The following is an 18,867-nucleotide window of genomic DNA, read 5'->3' on the forward strand; positions in this document are numbered from 1 at the left end:
GGAGGGGACATGTTGCATTGTGGTAAATTGTGGTCAATGTCATGAGACAAAGTGTATGAAACTGCTGTATGGAAAGTGTATTTGCTCTGTAAATTTTCACCCAAATCACAAAAGAAAAAAATCAAAACAAAACCAAAAAAGCCCTAATCTACCATGTGCACTTTAGGCTAAAAAAAAGAAACATTGTCCAAACCATTCAAAACATTTAGGTAAGTAACAAAAGTATAAATAAGGTAGTGAAATACATTATTTTATGCAATGTAAAGGCACTTAAAGTATTTCAAAGTGACTTTTTACAAACATAATACCATTTGATCCTTTTAAATTTTCTGGCACTCTGGTGGCATAGTGCCTAAGGCATATGACTGCTAACCAGAAGGCTATTGATTCAAACCCACTAGCCACTCCTCAGAAGGAAGGCTGGGCAATTTACTTCCATAGTGATACCACCCTGGACCCATTTTACATATGTATTTGTCTAGCATCAATCAGGTGGGCAGAGCTAAGATTTCAACTTCTTTATCTTTCAATACCATCTGTTCCTACTTCTACAATATTGCTTATTACTCAGCAATGTAAACTATTTTTTGCTTTTGTTGGGTAATGGTAATTACTCAACGGGCACCTGGTCTGATAAGAAGAAAAAGTATTCTTTGTATTACTGTGATGTTCTGGTATAACAGTGAGGAAGAGGAAGCAAATAAGAGCAAAGAAAAGGTATGAAGAAGAGAAAAAAAAAAAAAAAAGTCCAGCTTTAGGATATTTTCTTTTCAGAAAAAAAATACAGTTTAATACTGACTTATTTTAAAATTTATTTTTATAGAACCTAAATATATGAAAAATGAACTATGTGGAAATTTTAAACATGCAAATCATCTAATCTCAAAATAAAACACTCATTACCTCAGATCCCAGTGCTGATGCTGTCAATTCACTGACAATACTGGCAAGTAATCCACAGGTGTTAGAGACCAGGTGGGAGGAGAAGAGTTCATTTTCTCTCCTTAGGCTGTTTCTGACTGGTAACACAACAATAACCAGCATTTTCTCCAAAACTTCACGGAAGCTTGTCATTCCTGAGACATTCTCTTCATTCTATGACACATGAAAGGAAAAAGTTAGCTTTTGAGAAAGCCAATCCACAAATGTGCTCCAAAATCCATTATTTTGTAGTTCTTTTTTTTTTTTTTTTTTGTGGGGGAATGTATTTATTTATTTACATGCATTTAGTTTTTAATTAGTAATTGCCAAGATTAATACAAAAAGGTTCACACATTGTGTTAATATGGAGTTAATCATTATAATATAGGACAGTTCTGCTGGATACAGATTCCTTGGTTAACAGTTTTGTTTTTGTCTTGTCTTGTTTTGTTTCAATAGCCAGCTAAGTACTAACAAACCAAATCTAACAGCATACTGGACTACACACTGTGACCAAGTGGAATGTATCCCAGAAAAGGTGGTTCACATTAAAAATAATAATAATAATCATTGTAATATATCACATTAATGCAACAAAGGATAAAAATCACATGCTCATCTCAACTGCTGTACAAAAAGTATTAGATATAATTCAACACTCTTTCATGACAAAACACTCAGCAAAGCAGAAAGAGAAATTCTTCAATAAAATGAAGAGCACTTATGAAAAACCCACAGCTAAAATCTTATTTATTGGAGGAATACTGAAGAACAAGACAAGGATGTACACTTTTATCACTGCTTCTTAACGTTGTATTGGAAATCCTCGCCAGAGAATTTCTGGGCAAGAAAAACAAATGAATAAGATAGGAAGAAGTAAAGGAATCTCTATTGACAAATGGTACATATTTCTTTCTCCCGCCCCCTGCCAAAGAATTCACAGAAAAGCTACCTGAGGCTAATAAGCACAGTTGAAGGGTATAAGATCAACATACAAAAATTGGTTGTCATTTTATACAGCAGCAATGAAGAATTTGAGAAAGAAATTAAAGAAACAATTTCATTAACAATAACATCTAAAAGAATAAAATATCTAGCAAGAAATTTAACCCAAGGAGATGAAAGACTTGTACACTGAAAACTACCAGACACTGTTGAAGTTAAAGGAAACGTAAACACATGGAACAGTATCCCATGTTCATGTGCTGGAAGACTGTTAAGATGTCAGTATTACCCAAAGTGACCTACATGTTCAACACACCCTTATCAAAATTCCAATAGATATTTTTTCAGAAAAAGAAAAGCTGAATCTCAAATTCATATGAAACTATAAAGAAATGATGCCAAATGGGGAAAATATTCTGGAAAAAAGAAGGAAAAAGTAGACAGACTCGTATTTTCTTTATTTTAAAATGTACTATAAAGCTACAACAATCAAAACTGTGAAGTACTGGTAGAAGAGTAGACATATACCAATGGAACAAAAATGGCGGTCCAGAAATGAACTCATCTATCTATGGCCACTGATATTTGATAAAGGTTTCAAGTCCATTTACTTGCAAAAGAATGTATGTTTTCCACAAATAACACACACCTTCTATATTTGTTTGCCAACTGCTCCCTCTCCTTGGGAGGTATTTTGTAAACATGCTATGCTAATTTTTTTTTTTTTTTTAATCTTTACAGCAGTATGTGAAAAAAAATTGGCATAGGCAAACAAACGTAGAAGGTGCATATTATTTGCAGAAAAAAAAATAATATCTTCAACAAATGGTGGTAGGAGAGGTGGCTTTCCACGTATAGAAAAATGAAGTTGGACACTTACACTACATAGGCAAATGAACTCAGTATGGATTAATGAATTAAATGAAAGAGCTAAGTCCATAAAACTCTCTGAAGAAAACAGGGTAAATCTTCAAGACCTGAATTTGGCAATAGGTGCTTAGATACAACCCAAAAAGCACAAGCCAAAAAAGAAAAAAAAAAAACAGATAAATTGGACTTCATCAAAATTAAGAAATTTTGTGCATTAAAGTACTTGATTAAGAAAGTAATGAGACAACCAACCTCAGACAACAGACTGAGAGAAAATATTTGGAAATCATACATTTGAAAAGGGTTCAAAATCAAGAATATATAAAGAACACCTAAAAGATTAACAACTGAATTTAGAAACAGGCAAAGGACTTAAAAAAGAAATTCATCCAAAGAAGATAACAAATGAGCAGTAAGCACATGAAAAGTTATTCAACATTATTAGTCAAAAAGGAAATGCAGATCAAAATAGAAATAAGATACCACTGCATACCCAGCAGGATGACTGTTACCAAAAAACAGAAAATATTAAGTGGTGACAAAGATGCATAATTGGTAGTAATGTGAAATGTTACAGTCAATATGTAAAAGAGCTTAGTGAGTCCTCAAAAAATTAAATACAGAATTAACATGTGATGCAGAAATTCTACTTTTAGGTATATATCCCAGACTCTTGAAAACAGGGACTCAAACAGATACTTGTACATCAATGTTCATTGCAGCATTATTCACAATAGCTAAAAGGTGGAAAAAACCCAAGAACCCATCAACAAATGTAAGAATAAATAAAATGCAGTATATAGGTATAAAAAAAAAAACCCAAAAAAAACCCAAACTCACTGCTGTTGAGTCAGATCTGACTCATAGTGACCCCTCCTTAGGTTTCCTAGTCAGTATCTCTACAGAAGTAGATTGCTCAATCTTTCTTCTGAGCAGTGGCTGGTGGGTTTGAACTGCCAGCCTTCTGGTTAGCAGTCAAATGCCTTAGGCACTATACCACCAGAGCTCCCAAATTTTCTATAGGTTGGGAATTATTCAAAATAAAAAACTTGAGAGAGAAAAGGCTGCTCATTATATAATTTTTTTTTTCTTTATTTTAGCTGTTCTTGTTCAATAGAACAGTATTTACTAATGTAAAAGAATAAGCACCAAGCTAAATATAACTCCATTTATGGTCTTATTGTCTCACTATAAATGATGTTTCAGAAAATGACCTACCTGACTGAGTTTTTCCATATGTGCCACCAAAAGTGGAAAACGGTGAACTAGAGTTGAGTCATTCTCCGTGCTCACTTGTTTAATAATTGATCTTAGTAGTACTTCTCCATTATATGCAATAGGGAAGATAGAAGTCAGCTTAACAGAAGTGTGACACAGTGCTGACATAACAGCTGCAAGGAGTCGGCTACTTGATGTCTTGAAGTTTGCTTCTTGGATATCCTTTTAAAAACAAACATGCACACACCCCCGAAAAAAACGAGAAAGAAAAAAATATATTGCATTTAAATTTGTCAATATAACCTAAGTTTTTGGACATATACATACATATAAAGCACAGAAATTTTTGACACACAATTTCCTACCACTCAGTCATTTTTACTGTCTTGGTATAGAATATCATTACATTAATACTTTTAAACAAAACTGTTTATTACTCATTGGGGAAATTATTAACTATAAAGAAAAATTTGCCTCTGTCATCTAGCAAATAAGACTGTATGTATTCATAAACTATGCCTCTAATCAGTTCTCTTTAGGTATAGGTATTTCCAGTAACAAGCACCGAAACTATTTTTCTCAAATAAATGATTTCAACTGTAATTCTGTGCTATTATAATTATTTCACTAACATGACAAACTTATGTCATTACAATCAGAGTTGACTCAGAAAAATCGGCATGCTTATAAAGTTCTCAACAAAGTATATCAATACAGAAGTATCTAATTTACAAAAATAGTGTACACATTGCAGGTTAATTGAACATTTGTGTTAAAATCAGGTAAAAGCAAAGCAATGTTCCATATAGTAAGCCCACCTTTGTTAGCTTATTCAGTCCCAGTGGAAGAGAGACGATGATCATTATACTGGGCAGGTTTCAAGAGTGAAGTAAAACTGTACACTAGTCCAGGCAATAATCTTCCCCAGGAAACTGAATGGTAAAATACCCTTCCCTGCTATATGGACCCAAAGTTGCCAACGCAGTGCTATTTTTTTCCCCCATTTATTCTGGGCTCCACTGACCTGCAGTGCAATGTTGAGCTTTGTGCCTTGCTCCCAAGCTTAGGAGAACATTAAAAATTTTACCATTAAGTAAATGTTAGCTACAGATTTTTGTTTGTCTCTCATAGCTAGACTTTTTCATACTGTGGTTTTCTTACATTCTAGTTTGCATGGAGTTTCTTCTTTTATTATTAACTTTTTATTATGAATAAGTGCTAATTTGTCAAATGGCTTTTATGTATCCATTAAAAGGATCATATGATTTTCCCTCTTTATTCAGTTTATACCGTGAATTATTACATTGATTGATTTTTGAAAGTTAAACTCATCTTCCATTTCCTGAGATAAACCTCACTTAATCCTGATATATTTTGTAGGTCATATATTGCTGGGTTAGATAACATTGTTAAGAACTTTTGCAACAATGTTTCTGAGTGATACTCATCAGTAATTTTCTTACTGCATCTTTGCCAAATTTTGGTATCAGTGTAAAAAAAAAAAAAACTGATAGGTGTTGACTCCTATACAGTATTTTCTGAAAGTGTTTGTAAAAGATTGATATTATTTCTTTCTGAAATGTTTGATAGAATTCACCAATGGAAATATGTAAGCCTGAAGTTTTCTTTGTGGGAAAGTTTTTGACAATGAACCACTTTTTTAATGGATACAAGGCATTCACTTTTTTGTTTGTTGTTTCAGTTTTGAAAAGTTGTGTTTTTCATGGAATTCACACACATCGACTAAAGTTGTAAACATTATTGGCATAAAGTTTTCATGCTATTCCCTTATTAGCCTTTTAATGTCTGCTATATCTATAATTAATAGTCTGTATTGTATTTGATAATGAATTTTATTTTTTGTCTCTCTTCTCTCCCTCTTGAGTAGGCTAGCTAGTTTATTAATTCTGTTCATCTTTGCAAAATACAAACTTTTGGCCTCATTCATTTTCTCTATTTTCTATTTCACTGTTTTTTGCTCTTAACTTTATTATTTGCTTCTCTCTGCTTTGTATTTTATCTGTTGTTCCTTCTAGCTTTGTACGGTAGAAACTTAGATGACTGATTGTAACCTTCTTTGCTCATAAAGGCATTTAAAAGTATAATTTTCCCTCTAAACAAGGGCTGTAGTTGCATTCTACAAATTTGGATATGCTATATTTTATCTTTCAGTATGAAATATCTTCTTAATTTCCTTTGTAATTTTGTCTTTGATCCACAGACTACTTAGAAGTGTTGTTTATTTTCCATTTATTTGGTTCTTTTCTTGATTTCCTAAGACTTATTTTATCCTGCAGTACAATGATGTCAGTGATAGGATAATGTCCACATGCTACAAGGAAAACTAATTAATACAACTATTATTCAAATTTATGCACCAACCATTAAAGCCAAAGATGAAGAAATTGAAGATTTTCACCAACTTCTGAAGTCTGAAATGGACAAAACATGCAATCAAGATTTACTGATGATTACTGGTGATTAGAATGTAAAAGTTGGAAACAAAGCAGAATCATTTGTACTTAGAAAATATAGCTTTGGTGATAGAAGCTATGCCAGAGATTGCATGATAGAATTTTGCAAGACCAATTACCTACTCATTGCAAATACCTTTTTTAAACAACATAAATGGTGGCTATACACATGGATCTCACCAGATGGAATACATAGGAATCAGATCAACTACATCTTTGGAAGGAGGTGATGGAAAAGCTCAACATCTTCAGCCAAAACAAGGTCAGGGGCCGATTTGGAACAGATCAGTTGCTCACAGGCAAGTTCAAGCTGAAGCTGAAGAAAATTATAAGTCCACAAGAGCAAAATATGACACTGATTATGGCCCACCTGAACTTAGAGACCACCTGAAGTACATACAGATTTGATGCACTGAATACCAGTGACTGAAAACCAGACGAGTTCTGGGATGGTGTCAAGAAAATCATACGGGATAAAAGTAAAAGGTCATTAAAAAGACAAGAGGGGAAGAAAAGATCAAAATGGATGTCAGAAGAGCCCTGAAACTGGCTCTTGAATGGAGAGTACCTAAAGGAAATGGAAGAAATGACAAGATAAAAGAGCTGAATAGATTTCAAAGAGAAGAAAAGTAACATATTATAATGAAATGAGCAAAATCCTGGAGTTAGAAAACCAAAAGGGAAGAACATGCTCAACATTTCTCAAGCTGAAAGAACTTTAGAAAAAATTCAAGCCTTGAGTTGCAATACTGAAGGATTCTATAGGCAATATATTGAATGATGCAGGAAGCATCAAAAGAAGATGGAAGGAATACACAGAGTCACTGTACAAAAAATAACTGGTCGATGTTCATTTATTTCAGGAGGTGGCAAATGATCCAGAACCAACGGCACTGAAGGAAGAAGCAGAAGTGGCACTGAAGGAATTGGCGAAAAGCAAGGAATTCATGGACTACCCACTGAGGTATTTCAACAAATAAATGCCACGCTGGAGGCACTTGCTTGTCTATACCAAGTAATTTGAAAGATAGCTACTTGGCCAACTGACTGCAAGAGATCCGTCTTTGTACCCATTCCAAAGAAAGGTGATTTCACAGAATATGGAAATTATAAACAGTATCAGTATCACACACAAGTAAAATCTTGCAGAAGATAATTTAAAAATGGTTGCAGCAGTATGGTGACAGAGAACTTCCAGAAATATAAGCTGGACTCAGAAGAGGATGTGGAACGAGGGATATCATTGCTGATTTCAGATGGATCTTGGCTGAAAGCAAAGAATACCAGAAAAATGTTTTTTATTGACTATGCAAAATCATTTGCTGTGTGGATCATTAAGAAAGTGTGGATATACTGTGAAAAACAGGAATTCCAGAACACTTGTGTTCATGAGGAACCTGTACATAGACCGGAAGGCTGTTGTTCAAACAGAAAAAGTTACATTTCATGGTTTAAAATCAAGAAGGATATATGTCAGGGTTGTATCCTTTCATCGTACTTATTCAGTCTATATGCTGGGCAAACAATCCAAGAGGCTGGACTATATGAAGAACACAGTATCAGGTTGGAGGAAGGCTCATTAACAACCTGCAATATGGTGATGACACAAACTTGCCTGCTGAAAGTGAAGATAGACTTAAAGCACTTATTGATGAAGATGAAAGACTATGCAGTCTTCGGTATGGATTATACCACAACATAAAGAAAACATATCCTCACAACTGGAACAATAAGCAGCATTATGACAAATAGAGAAAAGACTGATTTTTTAGGGATTTCATTTTACTTGGATCCACAATGAACACCCATGGAAGCAGCAGTCAAGAAATCAGACATCATATGGCACTGGGCAAATCTGCTACAAAAGACCTTCTTGAAGTATCGAAGAGCAAAGATGTCATTTTGAAAACTAAGGTGCACCCACCTCAAGTCATGGTATTGTCAATCATTTGCATGTGGAAGCTGGACAATAAAAAAGGAAGACCATAGGTGAGTTAATACTTTTGAATTGTGGTGTTGGCGAAGAATGTTGAAAATACCACGGACTGCCAGAAGAATGTACAAATCTCTTTTGGATGAAGTGCAGCCAGAATGCTCCCTGAAAGTGAGAATTGCCAGATTTTGTCTCACCTAATTTGGTCATGTTGTCAGAGGGGACCATTGCCTGAAGGATATCATGCTGGATGAAGTAGAGGGTCACTGAAAAGGGGAAGACTCTCAACAAGACGGACTGATACAGTGGCTGCAACAATGAGATCAAGAATAGTGAGGACTTTGAGGATGGTGCATGACTGGGCAGTGTTTTGTTCTGTTGCACATAGGGTTGCTATGAGTCAGAGGCAACTTCAACGCACTTAATAACAACAAGAAGAATATTTTATGGGCTAGCATATGATCCATCTGGGTGAATATTCCATTTATACTCAAAGAATATGTATTCTGCAGTTGCACACACTGTTTTGTAAATAGTGGTCAATAGCACTGTTCACATTCTCTATATATTTCTTCTAGCTGTTTTGTTAATTTCTGAAAGAGCGGTGTAGAAGTCTCCAACAACTGTTGTAAATTTGTTTATTTCTTCCTTCAATCCTGTCAGACTTTTAACCTCACATATTTTGAAACTGTGATTTGGCACATACTACGAATGAATGGTATCGGCATGCAAGTTCATTCAGTTGTTCCTCCTTACTGTTCTTGTTGACACCGAGGTGGCAGGACATGCTATTCTGGTGCTGTCTCTGTCCTCACAAACTCATCATTCACTCTCCTTTCCTTCTCTTACACACACACACCCACTCACTCACTTTCTCTCTCATAGATTCAAAGAGAAAATCAGCAACTGCATGACATACTTGCCAATTTTATAACTAAAACATTAGAACACAAACAGAACAAAACAAGTTTACTTTTCAAACTGACTAAGCAAGCTACATACACCAAACTAATTTTCTAATATACTTTTCATAAAAGTTTGAAAAATGAGGCCAACTAAATTTTATTTCCTTAACGAATATAAGTAATAATCAGATTTTCAACTGATATTTTGCAAACTCAAATTACCTGATCCAAACAATTCAGCAAATCACAAAGACAAGCCCACTGTAAGGCAGGAGTTGGGTAGAAAGAATGAAAACATGCAGTAAAAGTATTATGACACTCCTGAAGGACAGCTTCTAAGAGACTCAATGGTTGACTGAGGTATCCTTGAGGATCATTATCCAATTTCACCATGCAGTGATCAACTCCTTCTGATAAAATTTTTCTTAACAAAGTTCTGGTTTTTCCAATACACTCTGCTAATTTGCTGGTTTCTTCTACAACTGCTTTTCCTGTAGCTTTGAAGGAATAAAATAGATTGCTAATTAAATAAAATAAATATGTATGATAATGTTCAGTATAATTCAATACTTTCCTACGTTGCTAAGAATCACAAGAACTCAAAACCTAGAAATGAAACAATTTAGAAATTAGTATGGTCCAAAAATTAATTTGTTTTTAAAGAAAAAAAATTAATTTCAGCATTTAAGTCCAAATCAGTTGTTCAAAATATTTCTATTTGACAGAATTTGTTTTAAATAACATTAGAGTAATTAATTTTAATCTAAAATGACTCTGTTTTCAGAATGACATGTAATCTATTTTATTTTGTATAAGTAAACACCCAAGCATTATATCAAGTTGACTTTCTCCCCTTACTCTAGGAGGAGGTTAAAGACAATTGGGCATCTTAAACTCTTCGTTATCCCTATTTAAATCTTCTCAATGTCTCAAGTATTTTCTCTCTAAAGTCATTTAAAAAAATGCATCATACCTGATACTGGATAAATTTCACAGGTATAGACACGCAATAACCTCAGACAACAGGTACCCACAAAGCGCAGTCTCTCTAAATCTAGAAGTGTAGCTGTGAACTGGAATCCTTTTAAACCTCTAAGTTCTTCAACTCCTAAGACTAAGGTGGTCCAGCTCCAGTGAAGAATACTCAATAATGATTCAAAACATTCCTAATCCAGAATATGAAAAAAATAGATAAAAATTAGTTCAAATGATACCATGAATTGAATTGAATTAAATGGAAAATACTAACATTCAACTTTAGAATTTTATCTTATTTTTATGTGAGTTTTAGAAGCCCAAAATTATAGGTAATCTCATAGTTCATTCATTAAATCACCATGAACATTTTCTTTGAAGTTTGACAAAAAAGGGAAAGTTGTTAGGCATTTATTAAAACAATGTTCTTAAATACTGATATATCTAAAAATAATTTTTTTAAGTTTTGTCACTACCATATACTATCTGGTTTATTACATAAATAAGGAAAAAAAATTTAAATTATAAATATATCTTCACTTAAAAATTCAACTCTATATTGTCATTGTAGTATTATATAAATAAAAATACAAGTATTTAAATAACTTTAATAATTTTTGAATGAATAAAGTGTTTTAGTATTAAATATCAGTGACAATAGCAAATATCTTTTTATATGTCTACATATTAAAATTTATAATACAAACTATAGCCAATATAGTCAATTCTTGATAAATAAGTTAATAAAATATAACAATTAACTAGAAAATACTGAAAAGAAGAAACCAACAACACTGTATTTAAAATAAAGAATATAGGTTTGTGGTGGTGGATTTTCCTTTCAATACTAGTTATCTGCAAATTATATCATGTTAACATGATAACACATACTAGATGAACCTTCGAAAGCAAAATATCCTACCAAGTCCAAATCGTCTGGTGAGAGTAATGCTAATAATAAGGCTTTATAGTTTAAGTATTAAAGGAAATTATTGAGTCAATTCCCCATATAACGATTAAAAAATTACTAATGATCACCAAACCACTTAGACATAAATACAAAAGCATTACCAAGCACAGAAAAAAGAGATCCACTGAAAAAAAACATGATAGTTAGACATACTTATTTGGATCAAAATATTCCAAACTGATCTTAACACTCAGAAGGACACAAAGGTACCAAGGAGCCAAAGTTCTTGTAGTCGTATTCAAAGCACACTCTCTATAAATTGCCAAAGGTCTCTTGAAAGGTTAAATTGACAAGATATACAAAAATATTTCAAGTATAAATATCACATAAGCATAAAAGTAATCAAAGATATGCATGTATGGATGGCCCATTGCTATGGATTGAATTTTGTCCTCCCAAAATATTTAGCAGAATGTAATAATAAAAGCTGAGAAACAGTCTGGGCCTTCAGTAGGAACAGTGTGGAATAAATCAGAATATAGTCATTTATGGGAGTTCTGGTGGCATAGTGCTTAAGCATCTGACTGTTAACCAGAAGGCTGGTGGCTCAAACCCACCAGCCACTCCTCAGAAGGAAGGCGGGGCAATCTACTTCCGTAGCAATGCCACCTCGGAAACCCAAGGAGGGGTTGCTATGAATCAGATGCGACTCGATGGCAGTGAGTTAGTTAGTTACCTAGTTGTAAACTTTAGAAAAGACTGAGATAGAGTCAAATGTATTAAAATAGAAAGACGTCCATGGTGTATATCATAAAAGAAAATTATAAAAAAGGAAAATGCAACAATATAAGTATCATTACAAATAAACGAAAAGGTTATATAGCATTCTGTACATACACATTAAGTTTGTGTGTCCACATAAAATGGTCTGGAAGGATATATACCAAATGTAAAAAAGTAATAATATATAGTGATAAAAAGGGCATAGGGAAAGAACTTTAATACACTCTTAGTATAGTTTTATCCCTACTTTACACCATTCCCACCAAGACATGGATCAATTTTATAGGGAATAATGAAATAAATAATACTCTCTTTGTATAATTTACTAACATATAAGACTAACAGCTATGTTAATAAGTCACATTAATATCATGGCTTATGGTTTAAAAAGGCATTGTACTTCCAGAGGTGCCCTGGAAGACAGGGCTGGCAATGTTTCTGATAGGTCACAGCCTTGAAAACCCTATGCAACAGTTCTACTCTGCACACATAGGGTCAGAATCAACTCAATAGTAACTTATAATATCTAATTAGACATTCATAATGAGGCTATTATATAGTTTATTTAGATAACTTACATAGGAATTCTTAACTAATAAATGATGGAGCAAGAACTGAACTCAGACTTCCTGAGCACACATATCATGTTCTTTCAATTATATCATGTTAGCTTTCCATTCTACATTAACTCCCATAGCATACTATATCTTTAAATGTAAAATGGGGATAGTCCAAGAGTTCAAGGATATCCCTAGTCATATTTGCAACTTGTCTATTAAGTATTAAAGTAACACTTTAGGGGTCAGCACTACCCTTAACTTGTCCTTCATTTTTGAATTTCTTGAGCATAATGCATTTGTACATGACTTCCTAGCAAATTCACCAGTTAGTTTAGAAATAGCAAGGCCAAGTCAGCTGGGCATGTTAAAATCATAGTCCACGGTGAATATTATCTTTGGCCTAGTATATAAAAGCCAATATAAATTCAAACCTGAGTTCAAAAGCTATGTTGAGATAAACTCTTGGAAGAGTTGCAAAACACTGACCATCAAAATGAAACTGATCTTGAATACAAAAACTTAATTTTAAAAAATGGCTTACCACTGAGACAGTTCTTGCAAAAGATCTCTTTAAAATGTGTACAGGTTCACTGGTCTGCTGTTTGCCTTTTGAAGCACTGCCATCACTGGTGGGAAGCCTGAAGGTAGTAGATATATACCACAAATTCATATTGAAAAGTCCAATGATATTTGTTATTTTTACATAGTGAAATTACATTAAAATTTTTGTACTAAGTCAAATGCCACTATGGAGTTTGTCAAAAAACATTTTCCAATGTTAATCAAAACTTTTAGCATGTGAAGACTTCATTCTTTAAATAGTGTAGGCCCTTCTCCTTTACTAGAGACCACACATGAAACACTTTAAATGTAATTCAACCAGTGGTAACCAAGAGTCATCCACTGCAACTTGTTATGTCCATAAAGCTTTATTATGTAAACATTAATTATAATTGGATGCAAAATAAAAACAAAAATCCCTTCTTGGGAAAAGTGAGTGTTTACTGTTTGATTCCTGTTTTTATCAGTGTACCACCTACATTTATAAGTAATTACTGAAAAAAGAAGATACAGAAGGTGGAGAATCACTGTTTTAGGAATCACTGTTCCTTTGATTTTTACTTCTTGAAGTAAGAATGACAATACTTTAAAAATGAGGTAGTATGTCCATTTGGATTCTTTATTCTGAAATCACTGCAGTAACTTCTTAGACACACACAGAGACATATGCTTTTTATTATGAAGTAAAAAAAAATCTTAATATTAAACATGTAATTAATATTATCACATGAAAAAATTTTTATTTGATGTTTCAGTTAAATGTAGAAATTTATCAACAGTGAGGGATTTTTCAATCCATTCCATCAAAGGATGAGTAAGAAACAAGACTACAGCAAATCAATCAGGTCTACATCTTCCCAATTTCATTTCTTTGACATAAACAAATTTTATTACTTTATAACATTTTGAAATTGATCACAAAATCAACAGGCAGGTTAAAAAAATAAGTTATTAAAATATTGTTATTGACATAAAAGATAAACTGAGTCATAAGTCAGAATTTAAAGCTTGGTACAGAAAATGTTTAAAAATATATTAAATGTTAACTTAAATGTTCTTGATAATTTAACTACATTTCTCTCAGGATATTATAATTTGATGAATGCTTAAAATAATTTCTTTCCTATTAAATCATATTTTATAGTAATACTTCTTCATTATAACAAAAGAATAAATCATATTAACTATTAAGTGTGCCAGTACCTGTATAATAACTGAGGTATCTGACCAGCATTAACATCCGTACCATTATTTGACTTCTTTGAACTCTTAAACTGGAAAACAACCCTAAGAAGAAAAAATAACAATGACACACACAAAAAATAGAATTTATGATTCATTAAAGGAAATAAGGAATTTAACAACCAGTTTCTAATCTTACATTAATGAACAGAGAATCATTCTTTAAGGGGAAAATAAAAAAGCATCATTCTGATTTTAACGCTAGCTCTGCATTGTTTAAGCAAAAAAAAGTAGGAACTGAATCTAATTAGGAAATGATTCTCATGCAAGTAGCTGCTCACAGGACTCTAGGCCCCTTCCCAGACTCCCTAGCTCAGCTTTAACCAGAGTAGTAAACTCTAACAAATAGTTTCAACTTAAAAACAGTTTAAAATTCATTGAACTAGAGCTATTATAAGCAGCTAGCTTCAAAATGTCCTAATATTCCAAGGTTGAATCCATAGTATATGAAAATCATCCAGTTCAGGATCAAAGCAGTCATTTAAGTCTAGCACACAATCTTAGAGGAAGTTGAAAAGGATATATGCAATAATAAACTTAAATTTTTCTACAGCTCTTTACTTGAATACAGTCAACAATATGAGATACACCTCACAAATCAGTGTGTTCTATTTTCAGATAGTACTTTTATGAGTCAAACTAAACTGAAATTATATAACTTCTACCCATTTCAGAGAGTTTAAGTTCCACAGTAATAAAGAATAAACTAACTTTCTCTTACAAATGATAGGCCTTTCAAATCAGAGTGATAGAGTACATAGAACATTGGATTTAGAGTCAAGAGGCTCTAGGCTCACATTTGGTTCTGCCACATGGCAACCATATGACTCTAAGCAAATCATTTCACTTTTTTGTTTCTTTATTTCCCCTACTCCTCACTTTTCCCTGTTTCTCTGTAAAATGGAGCTAATAACTGCCTCATGAAGTTGTTATGGCACCAAATATGATAATAATACACATGAAAATATTTTAGAAATTGCAAAGTTTACTTGAAAGTTATTTTTAAACAGCAAAATTTCCCTACACATTATTAAAATCATACCATTTTATATCAGTGAAGTTCTACTATTTATAAACTGTATTCATTTGAATCATCAAATTTAATAATAAATTTTATTTTTATGGTTTCCAAACTCCTCCCTATCCTTGTAACCTTCCTCTGTATAATGTCTCATTTGGAAGTAAGCTTTTAAAGGATGTAGTACCCAGAAAGGAGCTCTGGTAGCATAGTACCTAAGGCACTTGACTGCTAATCAGAAGGCTGGTGGTTCAAACCCACCAACCACTCCTTGGAAGGAAGGTTGGGCAATCTACTTCCGTAGTGATACTGCCTCAGAAACCCAAGGAGGGATCATTATGAGTCAGGTCTGACTAGATGGCACATAACAACAACAATACACAGGAAAACATACAAATGCTATCTGAAAAAAGCAAAGAACAGTAGTCCTATTACTACATTTCCATGCAAATAATGTGTGCATTATATGGTTTTGTAAACTGCTTAACACCCTCAAGTGCTAGTTTCCTGTTTGCATTATATGCATGGGTGCATTATTTGGAAAAATATGGACTCCCTCTTATTCTATCTAAAGTTAATTTGGCATCCAAATTAGAATAAAAAGTTAATAAATAAATAGATAAAGTTAATTTGGCAAAAGAGTTCAGTGTTTTGTTTTTTTTTTTTGCAGTCATATTATGCTCTAATCTTATTAAGACTTCTATCCTACTGAAGAAAGCTCTGGTGGCATAGGGCCTAAGGCATCTGACTGCTAACCAGAAGGCCATCAGTTGAAGCCCACCAGCCACTCCTCGGAAGGAAGGTTAGGCAATCTACTTCTGTAGTGATAACGCCTCAGAAACCCAAGGAAGGGGTCACTGTGAGTTGGATCCGAGTTGATGGCAGTGAGTTTGGTTTGGTTTATCCTACTAAAAATACTCTTGAGTTTTCAAAACAATATTGCACCAATAAGAATGAGAGTTTGCTTAAGTAATTTTGAACACTTCACTTACCCATCATCTGTGGTAATAGATGCTTGTCCGTGAGATCCACAGTCACTGCTGGGTCCTGACACACGAGCCCAGGCTACGTACCACCATCCAGCTTGCAGGAGAACTGGTTCATCAAACATCATTGCATATTTTTCTCTGAAAGATAAATCAGTGAGTTACAGACAATGCCTATGCTTTTCCCAGCTACATATATTTATTTAAAGTAGTACTTATAAAGAAAACATGAAATTAACTGTATTACGAAAATCCTGTTAAATAGCATAAAACAGCCTAGGACACAAAACAAATAATAGTTACATATGTTATAGCAACACAATTATATTTCTTCCTCTTCTTCTTGAGTTCTAAAATTTATCAAAAAATAATAAAAATTTTTATATTAAAATAATACAAGTTTTCAAATTGCTATTAGCAAGTTAGCTGGAAAATGAAAATCTGAACTTTAATTTTAAAGTTCACTTTTCAACAAAAGTATTTTGAGAGGGAAGATAGGGTGATGGTTAAGAAAACAGCTCTGGAGTCAGAAAGCCTATGTTCAAAGGCTGGTTTTGTGACTCAGTAGCTGGATAATTCTGGGCAGGTTATAGCCTTTGTATTTCAATTTCTTCATTTATAAAATAGGAATAATATAATGTCTAGTTCACAGTATTGTTCTGAGAACTGAGTTAATTCAGTGTTGGAACTACCCTTCACATAGCAACTACACAAAAAAAGTCTGCTATTTTTATAATCAATATTATTATCCATTATATATGAGAAGCTATGCTAGATACTCTAGAGAACCAAAAATAAATTTGAGAGTTTAGGGGATCAAGATGTGTACTAATTTAGGAGAGAAGAGACACATATATACAAGTAAGAGTATTTGGTAAAAAATATAAGTGAGTCACAAAAATCCAAGTAATAGAATGGAAGGACTGTGAAAGATAAGGCACTTGAAAATTTTATTGAGTGTACTTTTGGTAGAGAGAAGAATAAAAGACATTTCAGAAAAAGCAGGGACCGGCATGAATTGCTGCATATAGCTTCTACAGGACAAGGTTGTGAAATGGCAAGGAGACCAGATTAGTTAAATTATTAAGACAGATGTAGAAGGGTAGTAGGCTGAAAGTCAGAAAAGATGTGACAGATTATGGAAGTCGCTTAATGCAAGCCTTAGGAGTGTGATCATGTATAAATGTATAAATGACAAACAAAAATTTAAATGATTCTCTAAAAAAGAAGCACACGTATTATATTTTTCCGTCATAACCTCATCTTCAAAAACAAAGGCTGAACAGCAATAATATCTTAAAGCTTTGTTAAAAATTAATTAAATTATCAGTTAATTTTCCTAAAATTTCCCTTAACCTTTATTGGAATAAAACATAGAAAGTAATCTGGTTAATGCTCAAGTGAAGAAATGGTCAAAAATTTCTTTAGGTTTATTATTTTGTTCTCAAATATATTTATCTGTTAAAAGCAAATTCAGTGCTTTACTACCATTCTTATTTTAGAAAATATAAATTTTTACTAGCAAAAAGTAAAAATGTATACCATTACAGAGTTATTGTTGGGAAGTATAATGTATCATTATTATTATAAAGCAGTTTATATATTTTTTTTCCTAATCATAATGTTCTCTGATTCAAATACTAACTTGTCATAATACAGTGTTGAGATAATTCTTAGGATTACAGACAGGACTAAAATCTATTACTCAATGAATCTTCATAAATAAATACAGTAATCTGGTACCCTCCCAAGAGATATCACTAATCTGTTTACCTCCCCAAGTGTGTTATAATCAATGGTATACTACTAGCAATGGTAAGTATGAATCATGGCCAGTGTAACCACTTTAAGGTATAGCCACAATGCTACAGATAACAGATAACTGTAGGCAGTATCACATCACATACAAGAACATTATCATACTAAAATGCATGAAAATAAAAAGTGTGCAAAATATATGCATATACCATACATATACTTTAATCTTTAATGGGGAAACCGTCAATTTATCTCGTGAATTAAAAATGCAAAGAGAATGTTATTAGCTTTAACTGTGTTATCACAGTTAAAAGCAATTCTTGTTATCTAAAACAGAACTGAACTTCTCAAGCACCTGAAATTAACAGCACAAGTTTTTAAAATTTCCTTTTAAAATTATGTTTATTTACTTATGATGGATTTTTAATTTTAAGTAGGTAGATTTTTCTAAATAATGAACAAATCCTTTACCTAGCAGCACAGTCATAAGCCAACACATCAGTCTCTGCCAGAAGGTCTCCATCAGTTTCATGATCTCCTCCATCAGGACCCAACTCAAACAGCTGGGGAAAGGAAAACAAACAGATTTTGCCCAATCATTCAGTTATAAAAATTTGCTGAGTAATATGTTTATAATGGCCCAGGAAGAGCATATACTATGCAAAGGCATTTGATTATGTGGATCATGACAAATTATGGATAACATTGAGGAGAATGGGAATTCCCGAGCACTTGATTGTACTCATGAGGAATCTGTACCTTGACCAGGAGGCTGTCGTTCAAACAGAACAAGGGGATACTACATGGT

The 18,867-nt window shown here is 33.0% G+C and overlaps 1 protein-coding gene across 1 annotated transcript in view; it reads right to left on the minus strand.

The window, feature by feature from the left end:
* The window catches only part of MYCBP2 (MYC binding protein 2), a 376,124-nt gene that overhangs the window by 176,374 nt on the left and 180,883 nt on the right, over positions 1–18,867 (minus strand). The window contains exons 27-34 of the mRNA XM_042781038.1: positions 18,531–18,622; positions 16,308–16,442; positions 14,259–14,342; positions 13,036–13,132; positions 10,240–10,432; positions 9,489–9,763; positions 3,955–4,176; positions 904–1,095 (exon numbers count right to left, since the gene is read on the minus strand). Of these exons, the coding sequence (XP_042636972.1) occupies positions 904–1,095; positions 3,955–4,176; positions 9,489–9,763; positions 10,240–10,432; positions 13,036–13,132; positions 14,259–14,342; positions 16,308–16,442; positions 18,531–18,622 (1,290 nt within the window). The remainder of the gene's footprint in view (positions 1–903; positions 1,096–3,954; positions 4,177–9,488; positions 9,764–10,239; positions 10,433–13,035; positions 13,133–14,258; positions 14,343–16,307; positions 16,443–18,530; positions 18,623–18,867) is intronic.

Source organism: Orycteropus afer, unplaced genomic scaffold (genome assembly GCF_000298275.1).
Source record: "Orycteropus afer afer isolate SDZICR_OR568_19922 unplaced genomic scaffold, OryAfe1.0 scaffold00081, whole genome shotgun sequence".
NCBI lineage: Eukaryota > Metazoa > Chordata > Mammalia > Tubulidentata > Orycteropodidae > Orycteropus > Orycteropus afer.